The sequence below is a fragment of the Caretta caretta genome, chromosome 9 (genome assembly GCF_965140235.1).
Source record: "Caretta caretta isolate rCarCar2 chromosome 9, rCarCar1.hap1, whole genome shotgun sequence".
Classification (NCBI taxonomy): domain Eukaryota; kingdom Metazoa; phylum Chordata; order Testudines; family Cheloniidae; genus Caretta; species Caretta caretta.
The window spans coordinates 48,081,153-48,104,847 of NC_134214.1; the positions used below are offsets into that span (position 1 = coordinate 48,081,153).

At 43.2% G+C, this 23,695-nt stretch overlaps 1 protein-coding gene across 6 annotated transcripts in view; it reads right to left on the bottom strand.

Moving 5' to 3' along the window:
• Nucleotides 1-1,325: 1,325 nt before the first annotated feature.
• Nucleotides 1,326-23,695, bottom strand: part of GIGYF2 (GRB10 interacting GYF protein 2) — a 143,743-nt gene continuing 121,373 nt past the window's right edge. For 5 of the 6 annotated variants that reach the window (XM_048862708.2, XM_048862709.2, XM_048862706.2 and 2 more), the window contains 8 exons: nucleotides 21,521-21,757; nucleotides 20,414-20,536; nucleotides 16,959-17,159; nucleotides 16,601-16,806; nucleotides 16,110-16,264; nucleotides 9,058-9,212; nucleotides 8,489-8,636; nucleotides 1,326-3,085 (listed from right to left, as the gene is read on the bottom strand). In XM_048862708.2, the coding sequence (XP_048718665.1) occupies nucleotides 3,018-3,085; nucleotides 8,489-8,636; nucleotides 9,058-9,212; nucleotides 16,110-16,264; nucleotides 16,601-16,806; nucleotides 16,959-17,159; nucleotides 20,414-20,536; nucleotides 21,521-21,757 (1,293 nt within the window). In that variant the 3' untranslated portion in view covers nucleotides 1,326-3,017. Of the gene's footprint in view, nucleotides 3,086-8,488; nucleotides 8,637-9,057; nucleotides 9,213-16,109; nucleotides 16,265-16,600; nucleotides 16,807-16,958; nucleotides 17,160-20,413; nucleotides 20,537-21,520; nucleotides 21,758-23,695 lie in introns of those variants that run through there. The other variant, XR_007358252.2, reaches the window with a different exon arrangement.

The window sequence follows — 23,695 nt, forward strand, 5'->3', positions numbered from 1 at the left end:
CACCCACCACAAACTGACAAGAACTATAGTTCCTCTTTTTCACCCCAAATATTGACACAGGTGATCCTGACCATTCTTGAGGCTCATGCCATCTTCTCACAATATAAAAGGAACCAATTTTGCCACTTGAAGACATTCACTCCACTGTAGCACCAACCTAAAAGGGGAGAGGCAGGATGCCAAAATATTTGAATTCAAGAGATAGTGTGCAGTGTCCATTCCAATTTACCCCATTATTTATGGTTAAGAGGAGCCTTTCCATAGACTTCCATAGGAGTCAGATGGGGTCCTCCTTAAAGGGAATGCAAAATTCCCTTCTCCATACACTTTTGCTGTTTCTATTTAGCAAGCACTGCTCCCCTCTTACCTCTCATGTTCCTATTAAGCTGGAAATTAATGTGGCTTCATTTACATTCTTATGTTCTGGCAAAATCACAGCTTCAGAATTACCTTTTGTAAATTAAATGCTACTGGAAAAGGGAATAGGGCAGCATTCATGAACAGGTCACATGCACAGTGGCTACTTTGGGATATTTAAGAATTATGTACAAAAAAGATTTCAAGATACCCTCAACCAGACAGCATATTTTAAACGAAGGAAAATTTTGAGCTAAAGCACACTGGGGATGAAGTGGGAGCACACCTGGAGATAAGTAGGAAACAAAGTAACATCAATCAATGTAATCCTTTTTTTAACATGTGAACGGTAAAGGACCAATTACCTCTCCATCATGTCCTCAAACTTTAGCAGGATTTTCCTCACCAAAACACAAGCAGCAGCAAACGACAGCTAGTATTTGGATTGGGGAGAAGTAAAAGCATGATTTTGTCTAAAAACGGTAAATGTACAGAATGCCCTCAGAGAGCCCTTCCCCCAAGCTGAAGTGTTCAGGGTAAACCTCTCCCTTCTTTAGTAAAGATAACTGGGCTGGGAGGGTGCTTGCTGGTTTACTCAGATACTTTCTTTGTGTGTTTGAAATTCATAACAGAAAACGAGCCAAAGGGGTTGATCTTTCCTCCATAAACAAGGTGACTGTAAATGCATGTGTGCGTGTATGGAAGGAAAGGGGAGTGAAGATTGTGTGGCAGAGTTTTCCAATCTCGGCCTACTGATGTTTATTTTGAATTCTAAAATTATCAAGTAGAAAAACCAGCAACATTCCACAGGAGACCAGGAATAAAGCAGCAGCTGTTGCTCCACATCCTGTGTATTTGCTTGATGTTTCTTGATGAAAACTTTGATGAAGGTCAAGCTTCAGGTCGGTTTTAGCACCAGGAATAATCTCAAAAATCATCTTAGACAAAAGCAAGCAGAAAATGCGCTCTTAGATATAATACAACCAGGTTTTATTTAAGTTCTCTCTTTTTTCCCCCCCCGCACACTGGCAAAAGTTCAGAGGGAGTTTAAAGTTTTGTAAACATTTTAACTACCCCTCTTCCCCCCCTTTATGACTTTACAAAGCAAAGGAGACAGGGAGACCAGATTTGCAACAGTTCCAAGTCTCTCCGTGCTATTAGATCCAAAAACTATATACAAGTCTGCAGCAGTCTCTGTATAGTTACTGTACAAGTTCGGGGGGGGAGGAGGAGGAAGAGAGAGGAGGAAGAGGGGAAGATTACCCCCCAAAAATGAATAAACCAAATGAAATAAAACCCAAAGCCAAACTGCTCTGGAGTAACTCGAGCCGCCTTCTTCAGGCAGTGATGACAAAGACAGACACCTTTACACAGCTCCACCCAAATGGCAGCCTCTCCCCCCGCACAAGCACACTGCAGCCCTCTGGGAATGGGAGGTGGGATCGGGGGGTCAAATTAAGTGCATTTTGCAGTTTCAGGTTTTTTTTAAACTTCTGCAGAGAGAGCTGGGATTACATAAATATTTAATTATTATGGATCGGAATTGAAGGGATGTTCAGCAATTGAAGGTGTAGAAGGGAATCCGTGCCATTGCCTCACACCTCACTTTCTCCCTCTCCACGGTTTATAGGAGTTCAGATGCTGCCTACAGTCAGGTTCTCTTTTAAATCTCATTCCATTATGAAGAGGATGGTCTCTGCCCCTTAACTTGCATGCAATTGTAACACAAAACTGAATCACTACCATAGGAACCCAGCTGAGACTGTGGGGGATACTTGTTTGGAAAGTAATGTCCTTCCCCACCCAAGACTGTAGCTGTCTCTTAAACGAGACAAATTCACAGCAGAAGGGCCTCCAATAAACTGGTCCAATCCCTATGAAAGTAATATTTAAGGGAGTAATTTCAACCTGAACAGAAGAAATACACCCTCCGCTACCGCCATTATACATTCCCATTTGTCCAGGAAGGCTGGAGGTTGCTGGCGGGAGAACTCCAGTAACTATCATCACTACCTGATGAAGACAGACTCAAGCTTTCCCTCCAAAATTAATGTGCTGAGAGGGGCTGGCAGGGGGTGTGCAACATCAAACCAATCCAAGTTAAACTCCACCCACCACCACCCTCTCCTGCTGTTGCCAGTTCTAAAGTTAGCTTATGAATGCAACTCCTGGATTTGGAGAGCACCTCTTGTCCTGATGGAGCACTTAAGTCAGTATCTGTGTGGCATTTTGGTTTTGACCAATCTCTGTTAACCACAAACTCTCTCCATGATTGCAAAAGTTGGATGTGATAAGCATGACCGGGGAAAGGAAGATACCATTTGCAGAATCCCAGTAGACTTTCCAGATAAATCAGCAGAAGAAATGACAGCACAGTGAACGCGTGCTGCCTGCAGTCAGCCGTTTTGGGAATGGGTCCTATCTCCCACCCACCTAGGAGACAGAGCAAAGTCCACATGTCTATAGGCTGACAGAGACGACAATGACTGTGCAACCTGGGGCAGAAAGATTTTGTTGGGGCTAGAAGAAGCAGCCTGAGATGATTGATTCTGTAAGTAACTGCAAGGCGAAGAAAAATGCAAGTTGGAGAAAGGACGGTGTCCAAAGGTGGAGAATCCATGGTTAACAGACACAGGAAAAGCTGGTCAATCTGCACAAGATCAGTAGTCTTCCAAAGTCTCTATTTCTCCCATATTGAGCCGCTCTGATGAGGCATTCACTGAAAATCCTGTAAAACAAAAGAAGCAATGTTTTAGTCTGGCTGTGCATGTGTAAGTATGATATAATCAGTTTTATTTATTATATGCAACTACTGCTTAAAGGAGGAAGTGGAGAATACATGTCTAATTAAACTGTGGGAGAAATTCACTGCAGACTGTAACTACCCAAACTGCAATTTGACCAAGACACCAGGGTTGTCATGCATAGACTTGGACAAAGTGCCATAGGATCTTTAGTGATTAATCATTAACAGCTTGGTCCTGAGTCTCTCAGAAGATGGCACCTTCAGCATCACTGTGCCTGAACACCACGGATAGTACTGTCTCAGAAGGAAGAATGCTTAAAGCACAATACAGTAGTATTTCTAAGATGTTCTTCAGTCGAGTATTTAGGTGGTACAGGAAGCAGGGTTGGCTGGTGCAAAGATCTAACATCCAAGGACTGACCCTGCTCATCCCTGCTTAGCTTCTGAAGATTTGATGAACTTTCAGTCTGAAGTGGTATCAGCTTCCCGTTTAAAACCACTTTTACAACTAGAAGCCTGATGGAGACAGCATGCAGATGTACCAATAGGCACAAATTTAGGATTAAAAGCACCATAAATGTTTGTACTATTTTCAATCCCTACATGCTTTTCATCTATTAACTATTATTCAGGAAATCCAATATACACTAAAAAATAACCCCCAAGTTTTAAATCATATAAATGCTGAAGATCAGATGTACTAAAGAAAGCTGAAAGGGAAAGAATGCACACCAATGTTAGAAATTCAATGCAAAGCCAGTATCTGTAGAAGAATGATTTGGATAAGGATACAAAGGTATTGTCACATCCATTCTAAACTTTGGAACTTGTCAGTTTTGTACAGATCTTATTAGAACACCAAGAGAGAGGAAGCTACAAGGAACCATGCTTTATTTTCTTTAGACAGTATATGTATTCAGAGAGCTTAATATGTGATAGCGATGCAATTTAATTTGCTGCATATTATATCCACTTTTTAAAAATTGGATATGTTTAAGGTATTTACTAAGCCAAGTGGGCTCCATTGGATGGTATATTAATTCCTATAATTTGAAAAAAATGTTTTCTAGTTGGGAAAGTCCTTGTAATAAAAGGCTATACATTTAAGCTCTGTTACAAATAATTTTATTTAAAATTCTGTATCTCAATTTAACATCACTGATATATCAGTAGACTTTAACCATTCAATTAAATAACCATAACAGAGTCATTTGACATGCATGTACACAGACAAGGGAAGAGGTAATATTTTTATTGGACCTCTTCTGTTCGTGGAAGGTAAAAGCTTTTGAGCTACACAGAGCTCTTCTTCAGGTCTGGGGAAGGAAGCAAAGGGCATGTAGAGGTAAGTTTGAATTCGTGTTTGCAGTTTTCATATAAAAATGTGCGTATGAACTCTAATATGAAAATACTTATTTTGCTGAAAACAGTATGTGCAATCTAGTGGATAAGGATGCTGATTTTAATATAGTTTGAGGATCACAGTACTGTTTTCAGGGAGTGGTTTAAAATGTATTAAAATCTCTTCCAATGTGTAATATGGATGGATATGTTCATCTTTATTTTTAAAAAATAATAAAGCAGCAGTGTTAGAATATAGATATTCAGGCCTGCCTGTAAAGGCCTATACTTTAAGAACTTAGGTGTATTTTTATCACTTAGCGGCATCAGAGTTGGGAAGGGGAACACGGGGTAAATTCTCTGCAGCATCAGAGCTGGGACCAGACTAACAGCATACAGAGATAAGCCCCACTGGTGTGAAGGGCTTCGGAATATGCTTGCTTGGAAATTAACCCCAATAAACATCGTATTGTCTGCACTTCGGACTTCTGGTCTTTTGCTGCTTGATGTCTGTGTGACAAAAACCAGGGAAGTGGGAGGGTGAAGGGAAAGCCCTCTAACAAGTAGCATCTGAACGAAAATATTAGTGAATACTATCCCTTAAGTTACAAGGTAGCAGCAAACTCATTGAAGTTAATGGGAGTTATGTGGCTAAACCACAATGCAGCTTTTGAAATATTTCCCCCCATTTTTATTTATGAAAGCAGGCAATTCAGAACAAGAAGACTGCCCATTGGCTAGAGATGTAAGGTTTATAAAAAGAACAAGATTATAAAAGATTTTGCCCACTACATGACCCTTTTAAACAAGACAATTAGGGGAACTGTGAAGCTCCCACTCTTCGATTCATGAACTCTGTCCTGTTAACAGATTCAAATATGGGAAGGAATGGGTGGGACTGGGGAACACATGTATGTTTGTGCAGACCTCGTTCATCAAAAATATCAATTACCTCATTGGATATCACAGTCTATATGTATGAATAAAGTATGCAGAGTAGTTACAGTAACCAAGCAAACAGGATAGAATCCCTAGCTGTGGTGAAGGTGTACAGAAAGGTAAAAAGACCAAGTCTCAGGGAAAATGATCAAGGGGAAACTGGAAGGGGCTTTCAGTATTTCATGGCTTCGGGATAGAAAACACAAGGAATTACAGGCCAGGGAGAAGTGCATCAGAGGCATAGACAATGAAGCTGTTTCAAACATGGAGACAGAAATGAGATGAGGCTCCAGATTTTGAAGAGCTGTAATTGAGGGAGACATGAAAGGAGAAATTACAGCAGTCAAGAGACAGTAACAGGAGTAAGAGTTCTGGTAGATGAAGCAATAGTCTTATGAAAGTGATGGTACATATGCGATATATAAAGTTGGTTTACAGACGGAGGAGGAGGAGAGAGAGAGAGAGAAGTGACAGGCTGAGCCCCTCGTCACGGGGAGAGGGGATATGAACAGAAGAGCTGACTGAAGGAGTTATATGAAGCTGGAATTTTAGTTTCCATTTTATCATCGCACAGACCTGGATATGTTCATCCCATACCAGTACTGCACAGATGCCTGCTTTCTCACTCTTTTCTAATATTACAACAAAAACTTAGCACTTATTTAATGCTTTTCAGCTTCAAAGCACTTTAGAGACATCTTCACATCAATCCTGCCGTGGTAAAGAAAGAATCTTCCCCATCTACAAAGAGAAACTGAGGCAAAAATCAAGACCACAGAAGGAGTCAGTATCAGATCCAGAATTAGAACTCTGGAGTTCGTGATGCCAAATCCTGAACTCAAACAATGTCTGTGATCCTTAACAGGTGACCAGCTTTGCTAATTTCTTTTTAAAATATATTTGTGCTTTCACAGAATGACATTTGATTTTTTGCAAAAGAAAGTATTTCTCCAAACATCAGTATTGCCAATCCATCATTTACATTTGATCTAAAAAGATATGGACCTTTTTGAGGCCTAAGGAACAGAAAAGATTTAATTTTATAATATCCCCATCTAATAGTTAAATTTGCTTTATATGTAAAAAAGTTACATTAAATAGGCACTACTGAATTCCTTCCAAAAACCCTAAGGTGGCAGTTAGATCAACATCCTGAATCACTGCAAAATTATTAGTGATATCTTCGTTTAAACTGAGATGTCAGAGGCCTTACTGTCATAAAAATAAATATTCATTTTTAATCTTTAATTAAATCTAGGTATGGAAAGTTAAAAAATGGAAGCAGAAAACCAATGCTGCAAATTCTGTCTTAAGAAAGAACAGATTCTTATGGGTAGCTTTTGAAATGTCAGGAAATGTAATTTTTATTATGCAAGATCCTTCTATATTTTCCCAAACTGCAGTATTTGTTCTCATGATTATATTTACTATATCAGAAAAAGGCTGAATTTAGCTGAAGAGACTTATTAACCCTTCTTTTAATATCCTTAAAGATCCAGGATATCTAAAGTAGAAGACCAAACTTCAATTAATTTAAAAAGCAATAAAACAGAATCAGCTTCTCCTCTTCACACATCAAAGAGATGCCCAAGATATGTATATCTGATGCTTAGCTAAAATCGTATAGAACCTCAATTTTTCATTTTAACAGTTTACCCGTAATGAAAAATACCCTTGTGTCATAAATATAAAGGAAAGGGTAACCACCTTTCTGTATAAAGCGCTATAAAATCCCTCCTGGCCAGAGGCAACATCCTGTTACCTGTGAAGGGTTAACAAGCTCAGCTAACCTGGCTGGCAACTGACCCAAAGGACCAATAAGGGGACAAGATACTTTCAAGATACTTTTCCCTGTGTTAAGAGGGAAGTTTATTCCTGTTTTCTGTAACTAAGATTTTACCAAGAGGGGGATCCACTGTGTTTTGAATCTGAATACCCTGTAAAGTATTTTCCATCTTGATTTTACAGAGATGATTCTTACTTTTTTTTTTTTTTTTTTTTTTAATCAAATCCTTCTTTTAAGAACCTGACTGATTTTTCCATTGTTCCAAGATCCAGTGGTTTGGGTCTTTGATGATTTTGTAACCAATTGGTTAGGATATTATTCTCAAGCCTCCCCAGGAAAGGGCGTGTGTAGGGCTTGGGGGGATATTTGGGGGGGGGGGGGGGACGTTTCCAAGTGGTCTCTTTCCCTGTTCTTTGTTTAAAACACTTGGTGGTGGCAGCGTACTGTTCAAGGACAAGACAAAGTCTGTACCTGGGGAAGTTTTTGACCTAAACTAGTAAGAATAAGCTTAGGGGGTCTTTCATGCGGGTCCCCAGATCTGTACCCTAGAGTTCAGAGTGGGGAAGGAACCCTGACACCATGTAAATTCATTTGTTCTCCACTTCCACAGCCAGAAGTCTTTTCTTCCTATCTCCACAAGGCTTTGCTTGGATTCTTCCAACCTATTTTCAAGGTGAGTAATTTCAGAATCGGGTAAAGTTTGACATTTAAGGGTCAACCAACTCCTCAAGACCACAAATTACAGGAAGAATTGATTCCAAACTGATATTTTTTCCTTTTCTATAAAAATAATTTTTTTTAAAAAAATCTGCTAAATTGGCTCTTTCCATCTGTTTGTAACTGCCAGAGGGGAACACGTTCAGGATTATGCCTTGCTCATCATACTGACTCCTGATAAAACCACCGCAGATGTACCTGTCTAAAAGGCCCCCCCATCTTGTTTTTCTGCCTCTGTTTGGGTAAAGTGATAAACTGAGCATGAACATAGGTACCTCCTTAAACCATCTCAGAAGCATATAATTGTATTATATATATTGTACACCACACACCCAGCATCACCTGTAGCAGTGGTAGGAGTACTGGATTGGCAGAGTCTCAGAGCAGCCTTCAAAAATGCAATGAATTTGTTGTAAATAATTTTAAAATACAGACTACTCTAAAGGGGCTTCCCTCCATCTTTCTTGCATATATTTGATGTATTAATGTCTAGGACTTACGAAAGACCCAAAAAGGACTTTGCAGATGGAACAAAAATTATGACCTCTATCCCAAATAAGCCACTTAGAGGAAGATGCTCATTTTCAAGTATCAAAACTCACCTAACAAACTGGGATCTGCTCGAACCATTTTCTGTTTCTTCTTTTTCTTGCCACTCTGCACAGCTTCGAAGTTGGATTGCTGGTTGTTGCTCTGATTGGTCTGAAAGACGGAATGCAGTGCACTATGGTTCATCCCCCACACCGAATCCTGAAACAAACCAATTCTAGATTACAAGTTAGAATTAAACGTTGCCTGCTCACTGGAAATACACAGATGACACCAAGTCACTTTCCATATGACATGGATAGTAGAATATCCATTAACCTATCCAATAAATTTATCTCTTTTCTAGAACTAATCCTGCACCATAAAATTATCTCCCTATAAAGTTATTTACACAAGATCTCAGATAGTTACACAGCTAACAAGGGACAGATAGATTCTGTACAATTCCACAGGAATACCTGAAATATGTTTCCTCCCCCCAGTCTAGATAATCTACCCCTTTCACCACCAAGAGCTAAATACAGAAATGCAGACTGTCACTGAGCCTTTGCTACCCTCTCCAGAAATACTATCAATGTACTTCAAGATCCTCCTTCAAAGCAAAGAACAAGCAAATATGTACCTGCTGCTGCTGACTGGCTTTTTGTTTGGCACGGCGCTCTAGAAACTGCTTGGCAAATTCCTTGGCCTCAGGGGTATCTCCAAGGTAGGCTCTGATGTAATCATGGACCTCGTATGGAGACTCCACTTCCTTCAGGAAAGAAACAAACGTGGGAACTGCAATACGAGGGGAAGAAGATGGACCATGAGAGAGACGTGTGCTGATGCAGGAGTGTGTGTGCGCAAAAACCAAACAAACTTTGTATACTTTAATATTCTTTATCAAACTATCAACCATTGTAAACAGCCTCTCCTGTTAAATTCCCCATAATATAGCCCCAGCAAAAAACGGTTACTAACCTTTCCATAACTTGTTCTTTGAGATGTGTTGCTCATATCGATTCCATGTTTGGCAACGGTGCATACAGCACAACCCATCCATAAGATTTTTCCCTTGGTGGTGTATGTTGGGCTGGCTCTAATGCCTCTGATGCCGCGCGCTTATGCACTGGTATAAGGGGCACCGCCAGCCCCACATCCTCTCAGTTCCTTCTCGCCAGCTAACTTTGACAGAGGATGGGGTCCACCTCCTTGTAGCATGCCTGAATACAGGACATTATCCAGGATGAGATTCTCTGGGCTGAAACCAGCAGGGCTTTCATCCTCTCTGCTATAGCCACAAAGAGTTGCACAGATCTACAGAACAGCTTAGTCCTCTCAATGTAGAAGGCTTGGGCACGCCTGACATCCAACGAATTAATCCACTGCTCTTCCAAATTCCTGTGCAGTTTTGGGAAGAAACTGGCAGGAAAATGGCTTGGTTGCTATGAAACTGCAAGACCACCCTTGGAAGGAAAACTGGTTGGGGGCACAGTTGAACCTTGCTCTTGAAGAACACTGTGTACAGTGGTTCTGATTTAAGGGCCCAGACTTCAAAGACCCTTCTGGCCAAGGTAATCACTACCAGGAAGGCGACTTTCCAGGAAACAGCCAATAGATGACACAATGCTAGTGGCTCAAAGGGAGGGCCCATGAGTCTTGACAGGACTGGATTTAAATCCCATGGGGGAACTGGCTCAGGAATCTGAGGATGAAGTCTCTCCAACCCTTTAAGAAAGGAGATGGACATCTTTTTTTGTGAGAGAAAACTGACCTATCGCCAGTTGGTGGGTGGAAGGCTACTACTACTACTAAGATCACTACTAGGTGTACCTTGATAGATGCTGAGCCTGACCTTGTTGTTTTAGGTAGAGCAGGTAAATCCTATATAGACTGAAGGGGAGACCGGAGTTGAAGAAAGACCTCGTTGGGAAGACCATATCAAGAAATGCTTCCACTTGGCCACGTAGGTAGCCCTAGTAAATGGGTAGATCTGGTGGACTTGTTCTGAACAGGCTCTCTTCTCCAGGTTCAACCATGGAGCTGCCACAGAGGTTTGGGTAGCGTACAGAGCCATGGTCTTGTGCTATTGGGTCCAGGTGGAGTGGGAGCGGTAGCAGGGGTGCTACTGACAGCATGCCGAACCACTGTTGGCATGGCCACACCAGAGCTTTAACAACAACTCTAACCTTGTCCCACTTGATTTTCAGAAGGATCTTGTATACTAGAGGAACTGGAGGAAATGAGTAGAATAGGAGCTCTGTCCATTGAAGGCATCTGAAAGGGAGCCTGGGCTCTGTCCACATAGAGATCAAAACTAATGGTATTTCATGTTCTGCCTGGTTGCGAACAGGTCTACCTGAGGAGACCCCCACCTTTGGAAGATGAACCTGGTGACTTCTGGGTGAAGGCACCACTTGTGGTGAGAGAAGAAAGATCTGCTGAGGTGATCTGCCAGGGCGTTCTGGGCTCCTGGAAGATGGGAAGCTTCAAGCAGGAGTCCCATAAGCGGATAGCCTCCTGACACAGGGCAGAGAAGCATGTTCCTCACTGCTTGCTGATGTAGATCATGGCCGCTGTGTTGGCTGTAAATACTTTTACTACTTTACCCATGATCTGTGGAAGAAACATTTGGCAAGCTAAGTGGACCATTTTGAGCTCCCTGATGTTTATGTGTAGGGAGACCTCTTCCTGGGACCACAGGCCCTTTGTCCTGAGGCAGCTGAGGTGGACTCCCCATCCTAGATTGGAAACGACTGAAACAAGGGACATGAATTGCTGGGGGATGACAAAGGCAACACCTGCCGTTGCCGACTGGGGGTCCTTCCACCAGTCAAGGGAGGTGAAGATCGGGTCTGGAACAGTAAACACCAAGTCCAAGTGTTGTCTGTTTGGTGAGTGCACTGAAGCAAACCATGTCTGCAGGGATCTGAGGTGCAGCATTGCATGCCATACCAAGTAAGTGCTTGCGGCCATGTGTCCCAGAAGTTTGAGGCAAACCCAGGCTGTTGTGATGGCGTATGCCTTGACCCTGCATATCAGATCTGACATTGTCTGGAAATGGGCCTCTGGACAGAAGGCGTTGGTTGAGTCTAGTACTGCCCCAATAAAATCTATTCTATGTACTGAGATGAGAGTTGACTTTGTTTATCGACAGACGCAATGCTTGGAAGGTGGCTTGGACCAGGCTGATGCTGGTCTTTACTTGAGCACATGAATAGCCCTTCATCAGCCAGTTGTCTAAGTATGGGTAGAATTAGACCCCTTGCCTTCTGAGGAAGGCTGCGACCACTGCCATGCATTTCGTAAAAACCAAGGGGGCTGCAGACAGAACAAAGGTAAGGGTGGTAAATTGGTAAAGGGTCTGGTTTCTTCTGTGGCCTTGGAAGATGGAAACGTGAAAACCGGCATCCTTCAAGTCGAGGGCAGTGTACCAGTCCCCTGGATCCAGGGAGGGAACAATGGAGACCAGGGAGACCATGTGGAACCATGTGGGTCGAAGACCACCCTGGCTCTTTGGGATTAGGAAATATTGGGAATAAAACCCCTTCTCCTCTCAATTTCTAAGGCACCTCCTCCACAGCCCCCACCTGTAGGAGGGTTTGCACCTCTTGGGCTAGAAGTTGCTCATAAGAAGCGTCCCTGAAGAAGGACAGGGATGGGAGGGAAGGGTGGAGGAAAACAGAAGGGTATAACTGTCCACCACTGTACTTAGAACCCAGCAGTCTGATACGATGAAAGACTACACCAGGCTGAAGTGGGAAAGTCGGTCTGAAAACAAAAAGGGGATAGGCTCCGATGAGGGAAACGGGTATAGCACCCTGAGCGCACCTTCAATGTTGGGGCCTCTGGAGTATCTATGCAATCCCGGTAGTGAGATTGAGGTGGATGGAAGCGGTTGACAACACTTGTAACCCTTGCTCCTTCTCCTGAACAGGTCCCATCGTGGCAGTGGCGCCGAGAAGCGAGCTGGCTGGTGAGGCCTGAAATGCTTCCTCGAAAGAGCAGAGGCATAGAGGCCCAGGGACCTGAGGGCAGCCTTTAACTCCTTCAGCCCATGGAGCTTTATGTCCATTTTATCTGAAAACAGTGACATACCCTTGAATGGAAGGTCTTGGATTGACTGCTGGACCTCCTGTGGTAGCCCCAAAGATTGCAACCAAGAGCATCACCTCATGGCCACTGCAGAAGCCATTGTTCTGGCTGCGTCCAGGGTCTACTAGAGTGAGGCTCTAGCTATGTTCTTTCCCTCCTCTAAGAGAGTGGAGAACTCCTGCCTGGAGTCCAGAGGCAATAAGTCTTTAAATTTCATCAAAGAATCCCACATGTTGCGATCACATCTCCCCAGCAGGACTTCAAGATATGCAGCTGCAATCTACCTATTGAATACATTTTTCTGCCAAACAGAGCTAGTTTCTTTAAGTCTTTATTTGGAGGTAATGCTTGCCTGGCCTTGCCTGTCCCTCTCATTGGCCGGCACTGGAGCCAGGAGGAGGGTGAGAGTATAAGTACTTTGGCTGTCATGTATTTCTTCTCTTCCCTCTTCAAAGTGGGAGGGAGAGAAGATGGGGTCTGCCACAGGGTTCTGACTAGATCCAAAAGAAGCTACGTTGATGGATAGGGCCATCTTTGATGGTGCTACTGCAGCCAAAATGTCAATGTGGCTATGGAAAGACTCCTTGAGCACCTCAACATCTAGCCCCAGATTAGCAGCTATTCTCTTTAGAAGCTCCTGTTGGGCTCCAAAATCATCTTGCAACAGCGAGCCACTTGGCTCCAAGGTGGCCTCACCTGGGGAGGAGGAGGAAGAGACCTGTACCAGAGAAGGAGTTCCACCTCATCTTCTGCCCTTATTACCTCCATTGGGCCCACATCATGTGTGTGTCAGTACTGGGCTCGGTACTGGAATCAGGGTATGGTGGTGAATGGAGCTATGTGGCAGCCCGCCTCTCGGATGCAACCATAGGACCAGTGGACAATGGTCCTGGTACAGAGGAAAACCTCCATTAGTTCCAAAATAGCCACTGCATCGACCACTATCCTCCTGACCAGTTGCCAGTGGGTGACCCATACCCGGGTCCAGTGGCATGTAGAATGGGTACCAGCTGCAGCTCTTGGGATGGGCATAGGGCTCCACCGCAGACTCCGAAAAAGAGTCCTTCTGACGTGACCATGGCTTCTGCCATTTGGTGCCAAGGGTCTGGGAACCAGTGCCCGACCAGGGATGACCTTGCAGAAGGAAGGAAGGGCCAGCTTGCCTCTGGAAGGTATCTAGGGCCCAGGTGCTGGGAAAGAGCTTGGAGCACCATGTTCTCTCCTGTTCATTGGAGTTGGTGATTGTCCCATCAGGGTTGGTGATACCGGGAGAGATAAGTCCTTGGTGGCTGCAAAGGCCTCCAGGGTAGAAGGCACTGTTATCACACTGGAGCCACAATGACTTCCTGGCATCAGCGGGGGTGGGTCCCACACTGAACTCAAAGGCCCTCAGGGTGGAGTCGACTGTGCCATCATAGGTTCGGGGGTGGAGGATGCACTCCACTGCCTTCCCCTTGTTTGCCTTTCTTTGGCACAGAGGAGTGTCCTCTCTCGCCTTTTTTCTCTCACCACCAGAGATGGAGAATGGTGCTGAGAAGAGCGTGGTGCCAGAAAGGCGTGTCACACTGAAGCTGAAGTGCTCGGTGCCGAATCCGAGTGGCTTGGCTCTAATGCTGGTCTAACAGCAACTTCCGTTAGGATAGCCCTCAGTCTAGCTCAGAGGTGAGCAAACTATGGTCTGCGGGACCATCCTGGCAGCCCTTGAGCTCCCAGCCAGGGAGGATAGCCCTCCTCTCCCGCAGCCTCAGCTCGCTGTGTCACCAGCACTCTGGGCAGCGGGGCTGCAAGCTTCTGCCAGGCAGCGCGGCTGTGAGAGCTGCCAGCCTGCCCTGGTACTCTAGACTGCGTGGTGGCGTGGCTGGCTCTTGCCAGGCAGCGAGGCTGCCAGTCCTGGTGCTCTGAGCAGCATGGTAAGGGGGCAGGGAGCAGGGGGGTTGGATAAGGGGCAGGGAGTCCCAGGGGGCAGTCAGGGGAGAGGGGCTTGGGATAGGGGGTCGGATCTCAGGGGGGACAGTCAGGGGACAAGGAGCGGGGGGGTTGGATGGATGTGGGGTCTGAGGGGGGCAGTCAGGGGGTGGGAAATGGGAGGGGGCCAGGCTGTTTGGGGAGACACAGCCTTACCTACCCTGCCCTCCATACAGTTTTGGAACCCCAATTTGGCCCTCAGGCCTAAAAGTTTGCCCCACCCAATGTCTAGCTTCTCTGTCTTTCTTTGTACGAGGCTTAAAGTCCTGACAGTGCTCTCCTACCTGAGATTCTCCCAGACACTTCAGACAACTAGAGTGTGGGTCGCTCACCTGCACAGGTTTGCCACAGGAGGCACAAGGTTTGAAGCCCAGGGATTGGGGCATGCCTGAGCCCAGGGTCAAAGGGAGCCCCTCTACATTAAAGGAGAAGGACTAACTTTCTACACTAGTACTGTTTACACTAATACTATACTAAGAGTAAAACTAAGCTAAAGAGAAGAAACCATTGAAAACACCTTGCTGAAACAAAAAGGGATGTTCCAGCAACCATCAAAAGCGGTAAGAAGGAACTGAGAGCATGTGGGACCAGCACTGCCCCTTATATTGGTGCATAAGCATGCAGTACCAGAGGGCACGAGAACTGGCCTGACAGATACCACTGAGGGGAAAATCTCCGACAACAGTGCATGCAGCACACTCACAGCTAATGTGGAATGAACATGAGCAAACACTCGAAGAACATATTGTGGCAGACATTCTACTATTTTACGTACAGAAAAGGAGACAGTCCCCTCTCACCCCACTGTGATGTGCAAGAAAATTAAGTGTACAACCACGAGGGCAAATGAACCACTGCTTCATGACTCGCAGTTCCTAACTTAAAAAGAAAAGGAGTACTTGTGGCACCTTAGAGACTAACAAATTTATGTGAGGATAAGCTTTTGTGAGCTACAGCTCACTTCATCAGCTGCATGCATCCGATGAAGTGAGCTGTAGCTCACAAAAGCTTATGCTCAAATAAATGTGTTAGTCTCTAAGGTACCATAAGTACTCCTTTTCTTTTTGCAGATACAGACTAACACGGCTGCTACTCTTAAACAGTTCCTAACTTGACTCATTTTGCAGCAGAGTTAATATCAGAAGCTCAGTGAACCCCAGGCTCAAATGGACCATAAACAATCCTCTGCTCTTATGCCGCAATCAATACAATTTTACTGACTGAAGCATCAGACCAGAGCATAGTTCATTCAAACTGTACCCCAAAAATGCTTTAGAGAGTTACAACGTTAATAATATTGCATGTATTTAGAACTAGGCTAAATTCTCATTCATCTGTGACCTGTCACCTCCATCCAAAAGGAACCATTTTTATGGGTGAGAGTGGGAGAGTCTGGAATTAGTCCCAATTCCATTCTACCTGCAATATTTTACCCAAAGAGGGAAGACAATGCAGTGCAGTTTATAGCAATGCCATTTCCCAGCTAATTATGCCCTCTTGCTGAATGAACCAAATAGCACCTTGGTAGAAATGCAGTCATCATCCACAGAATTTCATGTGTGCAAATGTACAAATGTGATGTTGTTCTTCATATACTGTTACAAAGCATAACATTCATTCTTTCCCGCTTCTTACCATCTAAGTTGTTCGCTGTGTTGAGTGCATGAAGCATCTGTTCACACCACTGAGTGAATCCATCCTGGGCTTTAGTAACCCCTTGGAACAACTTTAACAGCTTCTCCTCTTCTTCCGCCTTCTTGTTCTGTCTGCTCGTAATTCCTATGGATTTACTGACAAAGAAATTGTAAATATTGCATACTATGCCTGAAACAGCCATCGATTATCTTAGACAATATTATCTAAGATAACAGTGCATAGCCTACAAAAGCCCATGGATTTACAGAGGGCCAGTAATGTTTAAGAGTCAACTTATTTTCCTAGTGGATAAGAAAAATCAAAGAAATTGGGACTCTGTGGACAGCCTATAAGCTGTTTGTTGCTAAACACTATTTTAAGACAGTGGTACAGAATTTTCAAGAACCAGAGGTGATGAAGCTATAGTTGGTTAAAATATGAGTGCAATACTAGCAGTCCTTTGCCAAAAACAAATTCCTCCCGATTCCTACCTGAGGCTGGCATTGCTCTTGTTTTTATTGGTTGAGTTACGAGGCCCCATTTCTTTCACTGCATCGTCCCAGAACCCCATATTTGAGTTTTTGGTGTCAGCATTGCTCCAGATGCTGCTGACTAGATCAGATGCCCACTGGCTGGTGGGATTAGTGTTTAGAGAGCCCCACACTGAATTCCCAATGCTGCTGTGCAGGTTAGAATGCTGTTGAAACAGAACAGAAATGAGACCCTGGTTATTAGCATCAGGTCTGGAGAAACAGCAGCAATGTCTCAGAAAACCAAAATGGAGTGTGATGAGGGGAACAATGCAAGTAACAATCCTCCATGTTCTGGTTAGGTAAATAAGATATGCACCGTAGTACTGCGGACTCTGTTCGGCTGCTGTTGCTGCTGCTGTTGCTGTTGCTTCTGCATCTGCCTCGCCTCTTCCTGCTGTATTTCCAAGAGAGATTTGGTAGCGCCTGTTGGCTTGGTGACATTACCCCAACCTGACATTTTTTGTTGCTGCTGTTGCTGCTGAAGGGCTTTCATCAGTTCACGCTGCTGACGTCTTTGCTGTTGCATGCAAAAAGAAACAACATGCCTTTCTTACTCTCTGAAGATAATTACTATTGGGGATACTGGTTTCAGTTTGTTTGTTTTTTGTCGACATGAGCAGCACTGTCACAATGTAGGCCTCAGCCTTTAAAGCATGTCAGACAGATATGGGGTTCTCAACCTTTTTCTTTCTGAGGCCCCCCTAACATGCTGTAAAAACTCCACGTCCTACCTGTGCCACAACAATAGTCAGAGGATGAAAATACCATCTATGTCTCTCAAATATATCCTTGATTTTTGTAGTCAAGAGAACTGACAACTTCTTGGACAAAAGGGGGCAGCAGCTTTGAACTGGCATGAAAACTAAAGAATCTACCATTATCTGAACTTCTGGTTAAAGTGTCATAAGAGCTTATGGTACTAATGAAATTTCAGAGAAATTCAAACTGTGTCAAAATTATCATCTGTATATTTTGTTTTGGGTTTAACGTGTGATAGCCTTCCATGTGTCAGTGGCATAGCTTGGCTATGGTTAGGACCTGGGCAATTTTGAACTAGATTAACATTCTTTAATAAATAAGTAACTGAAGATCTAAATCCTACTTTAGAATTGTTAACCTCTTACTCAGGTTAACAGTAGTGTAGACATACCCACAGATGTTAACGGTAAAACAAAATAGCAGCCATGTGAATCCTAAGAGGATGTCAAGATAATATGAAAGGATCCATGCTATTTCAACCCAGACGCAGAACTAGTGACTCCCTCGTCCACACTCCAGGACTTCCACTGCACTGTCCACGTGGGATGTTACTGAATGGCAACCTGGTGCACTGTAGAGTCATACCCTACTTTGCCGCCAGTAACTTGAAATGTGGACAAGCCCTATGAGTTGTATCTGAAGTGCCCTAGTCCCGGGATTGAAAACAGGAATGGAAAATGGATTTCTCTCATTTGCTAAAGACGATGACAATCATGCAACATGTCTTCTGTTTTGCTACAGGAAAGGGTAAGAAAGGTAGAAACATATGTAGTAGATTACCCATCAATGCTTTTCACCAATGAATGCAAAAATATGTATCTTCTTTGAGATTCACGTTTAAGTTACTGTTAAATTTGTGTTTTGGAATGTGGTGAACTGTTTCCCAATCCAGAGACTACTTGCAAAGGAGAGGGCTGTTTTTTTTTTACTAACTGGTAGAGGTTACCTCCCAATGTGGTTGTCTTCCCTCTGATAAAGAGACCTTTTAAGTACAAGCTCTTGTTTCGCTCTCTCTGTCAGAAGTGGACAACTTAAAGTGCTAAGTGGGAAATTGCCCAGTTCCTAATCTTGATAATTTATTGTATGCAGTTTTGTTGTAGCTATGTCAGTCCCAGAATGTTAGAGACAAGGTGGGTGAGGTAATATATTTTTTGGATCAACTCCTGCTAGTGAGAGCACCAAGATTACACAGAGCTTTTCTTCAGATATTATGGATACAGTACCATGAACGCACCTGTAGCCATGAGACCCAATATTTGCAGTATGAGTTCTTAAACTTTTTAACCGGCCAAGTAAATATACAGAAAATTTATAAGACCTCCCAGGATGCTTACAGAAAACACCAAGGGATGCTCAGATTAAAGTTTTACAGTAGTTATAATACCCACATCTCAAACTCTCATCTGCTCCAAATTTCTACTTTGCTGATCTTCTATACCACTTTCTGAATGTAAATCCACATAATATTTTGGTGCAGGATTTTTCAAGCTCTCGTAGCATTTATTATTTGGAAAACTATCAACAGGATCAGCATTACCTGGGAATTTAATGATACCCATAGGGAAAAAGAAAGAGTTCTACACTCTGAACTTGTTTCTACTATAAAAACATCTGCTGTATTGAGCTTCTGGACATCAGACATGGAAGGGAAGATAAGAATTTTTGGCCCAAAGAAGATTATTTCTGTTTTTACAAAAGGAACATCAGGACCCAAACCTGCCTAAATGAACAAAAAATAACTAAGGATAAGTCTACATAGTTCATGGCAGTGAATCTCGTAGACCCGGTTGACCTCCAAGGCTCCTACTAGCACTCTAAAAATAGATGTGTAGACTGTGCTTTGAAGTTGCAGCTCGGGCTGGAGCTTAGGCTCTGAAAGCACATTCCCTCCCTGGAGGCTTGCCCACAGGCAACTTGTGGAGGGGCTGGGGGGGGGAATGTGGGATCATGTGTCCCCCTCCCCAAACTTGCTGATTGGCTTGTACTGAGCACGCTCAGTAACACTGTTGAAGCCAGCTGCCCTCACTCTGCCACCTCCCCTCCCACACTATTGACAGACACGGATCATCTCTGGGCTCACTGCTGCAGGTTGTGTAGATATATTCTAAGAGTACTACTTGTAGGTAAGATCCACAACAGCTCCACCCATATTTTGGTACTGTCCCACACACACATTTGCAGCCTGTTCAGAAAGATTTGCTTCTAGCTGTTGCATGCTCTTCTATGGCACAGCTAAGCAAGCTTTTTCCTCAACTGCCATTTAGAGACATTATACCTGGGGTTTAATATATATGGCATAGCTGATAATACTGCCAAGACTCCACTGTCTTTAGCCATGGCAAATGAAATCAATCTAGGCCAAAGAAGATCAAGGGGCTAGTCAACCTAGCCACCAATCCGGAGAGTTATTCTACCACTTTAATTTTCTTCTTCCATATGCAAAAGAAAAACAGCCAAAAACCAAAAAGAACAAAAATTGCGGGTGGTCAATAACAAGAATAATGTAAGGATCAACAGCCCTCAAGAAGCACCCCAAGAGTAGCTTTATGAAGTGTCCATCTCAATCCCCACATTTTTTCTACATTACGAAGACCTGCTTTGTTCTCTTAGAATTTCATTTCCCCAACACTCACTTAATATAGTTGTGCAAATGCATCTCACCTTGATCTTCTGTGTTCCAGCACTGAGTGTCAACAAGAATTTACCAATGCACCTGTTATTCAAGTTCTGAATGTCCCCTGAACACATATCTCTAATATATTGCTGGGAGTGGATATTTGCATTCAAATACAGTTTAGGCTACAGGTTAAATTAGCTCTGTAGTTTCAAATAAGTACCTGGTTCTTCACCTGAAAGACAAAACAGCCCAGATGACTTGGTCCTATTTAAAAATTTGCTTATTACTGTTTTTCTTTTATATTTACTCACTTGATCAACAGCTAAGTAGAAACACAGCTAATTTTACTCCAACACATAGTTTACAGACCTCAAACCTACTTCAACTGAATTTACCTCCTCTCGAAGCTGCCGCTCTCTCTCTTCTTCAAGCTTTTGGATTTCTGCCAATGATAATGTGGTCTGGGACTGACATGCTCCTGAGCTGGATTGCTGGCCCCATGTTGAAGAAGAAGGGAGCTGGGAAAAAGTAGGAAATAATAACAATTACAAATTCTCTGAAGTGAACACTACTGAAACTGCAAACATACAGACAAATCTTTTGATCCCACTGAATAGAAGGGATACTACAAGATACCCAAAGGTCTGCTTTAAAGGTATCAGTTTTTCAGTGCAGTCATATTTTTGTTATATGTGCTTGCAGCTGCAAGGCAGTGTCAGGGCTAGCTGTGTCCCATGAACAATTACGTAATAGGATACAAACTGTTATTCAAAAAAATGGCAACAACTTTGGGGACTAAAACATGTGCATTTGTCGAATAAAAAATTAGTTACAATGCATAAACCATTTTGATCATTTTTTTTTCCTCAAAAACAGCATGGTATTTACTTGAAGCATATTTAAGGCTCAGTTACCTCACACTGGAGGCTACTAAAACAACTGAAAGCCAAACAGTATAAATGTTTTTCAAATTAAGAACTACAAAAAGGAGGAATTAAAAAAGACTTCTTGCAGGTGCTAGCTGCAAGGTGAGTTGGGGCCTGTGATGTAGAGATCACTCTTATGTGGACCAAGGGATGCCACCTTTCCACCAGACAAACTAAGCCACATGCTTTCAGGTCTCCATCAACAACTCAGCTCCTTAAAAACAAGCCATGACTCTCCTCGAAGTGGAATAAAAAAATTATGTTATTTTTCTCTTCCGGCAACCTTTCTTGGCTGGCTGAGCTCTCTCTTCCTTCCTTTCCATTTGTTTTAATTTACTCTCCCCTTGTTTCTCTCATCCTTCACCAAATATCGAGCATCTCTTCCTCCCCAACAACTCTTTGCTTTCCCTTCTCCTTCCTCATCATACAGTTCCACCACTCAGTTCCCTTTCTCTTGATTCAGTCCAATTAACTAGACGCCTTCCAAGCTAGTTCCATTGGTCCTACACTATGGGGACGTTTTAACTGACACATCAGTTGAGTGGGAAAGGAAGTTAACTTGTGGAAGAGCATTACCTTCATCTGTGCAAGTTGCTGCTGCTGCTGCTGCTGCTGCAACCGGCGCAGAGCCTCCTGTTGCTGCTGCCTTTGTCTTAATAATTCCTTCTGGCGCTGGAGTTCCAGCTCCTTGTGCTTTCGCTCTTCCTCTTCGAGCTGTAGTCTGGCTGCCTCCTCTTCCATGTGCAACCGGTTTTCCTCTAGTCGACGCTGGGCCTCCTCCTCTTCACGTGCCCATTTGGCAGCTTCCTCTTCCTTCCCAGGATACAAAGAACAGTAAAGTCTCTAAGAGGACTCAGAAGATCTAAATTACTTCATGAAACGTGATACTTGGAAGCTTTTTATTTAATTGTACAAATATGGTCAGTAAAGAACACATTTATTCAACTTTATCCTTTTCAGGCTGAGAAAATAATTTGGTCTATTGTCCTTCAAAATACAGATTTCACAATACTCCCTGAATTAGAAGGGAAGCTTTCCTTATGGTGAAAGCTAGCTACAGGTCAGACAGGACAGAGGGAAAACCAAATACTGCCCCACCTTTTCTCTGGGATTTTTATTCATATTATTACTGTGCACCTCTACTACTTGCTACTAGCCCTCTCAGTGAAGTGCTGCTGCCATGAACACATGAAACGAGGAAAAGTAGAATAAAAAAGGGAGACAAGGTTTGCAGATCAGATTAGAAATGAGGGGGAGGGAAATTAACACCCAAAAGATAAGATTTGTCTATTTCATACTACTAGAACAGCAAAGGAGAAGGCTCTTAAACCAACAAGCACAAGATTATGTGGTGGGATAATGAAGGAAGTATTGCTAGATGAATTGCTAGAGTAGGAAGAGGAACAGAGACAGACACTGACAGGAAGTTATGAATTTTAAACAGTGGGCAACTTTAAAGTGGATTCTGAAGCTAATGTGGAGACAATGAAGTTGTCTGGGGACAGATGTGATGAAGACACTTGTCATAACTATAAGGGTAGCCTAAAATTGCTCCTTACCTGTAAGGGGTTAAGAAGCTCAAATAACCTGGTTGGCACCTGACCAAAGGACCCAAGGGGGACAAAAGATACTTTCAAATTGGGGAGGGGCGGGGGGGAAGAGAGGCTTTGTTTTGGGTTCTTTTTTTCTGTGTTCGTTTGCTCTTGGGACTAAGGGGTCCAGACATCAATCCATGTCCTCCAAACCATTCTGAACCAGTCTCTCATATTACAGAAATTGTAAGTACAGCCAGGCAAGGCATACTAGTTTATCTTTGTTTTCTCAACTTGTGAATTTTCCCTTTGCTGGAGGGAGATTTATCCATGTTTTGTTGTAACTTTGAAACTAAGGCTAGAGGGGGTTCCCTCTGTGTTTTGTGCATCCTTTGTTACCCTGTAAAGTTATCTTCCAACCTGATTTTACAGAGGGGATTTTTACCTTTTCCCTTTTTTTTTTTTTTAAATAAAATTCTTCTTTTAAGAACGGATTGATTTTTTTTCAGTGTCCAAAGATCCAGGGATTTGGGTCTGTGTTCACTTTGTAACCAATTGGTTAGGATATTATTCTCAAGCCTCCCCGGGAAAGGGGGTGTAAGGGCTTGGGGGGATATTTTGGGGGAATAGGAACTCCAAGTGGTCCTTTCCCCGATTTTTTGTCTAAATCACTTGGTGGCGGCAGCATACTGTTCAAGGACAAGGCGGAATTTGTGCCTTGGAAAGTTTTTAACCTAAGCTGGTAAATACAAGCTTAGGGGGTCTTGAATGCAGGTTCCCACATCTTTACCCCAGAGTTCAGAGTGGGGAAGGAACCCTGACCACTTTTAAAAAAAAGTGTAAGATGGCTGGCAGAAGGAGTGGACACATAATGGAATCTATAAAGCTAGAACTTAGGAGGCCACAAAAAAAGGAAGTTACAGTAGCCAAGGCAAGAGGATATGAAAGAGTATGGATAAGGTTTTCAAGCAGGAGTGCAAACTTGGCAGAGTGGAGTCAGGTAGATTGGCAAACACAGGCATTGTGGGAGAAGAGTCAAGGATTATACAGTATTCTGTAGTAATGTCCAAAACACTACATCTTACAGAGTAAATATTTTACACTATCATGGTAGAATACTATAAACATTTTGCCCCCCTTTTTAAATTAATGACCACAGACTGGAAAGCTTAGGCCACAACATATTCTGGAGCCCCAGTCAAATATGTAATGGAAAGTA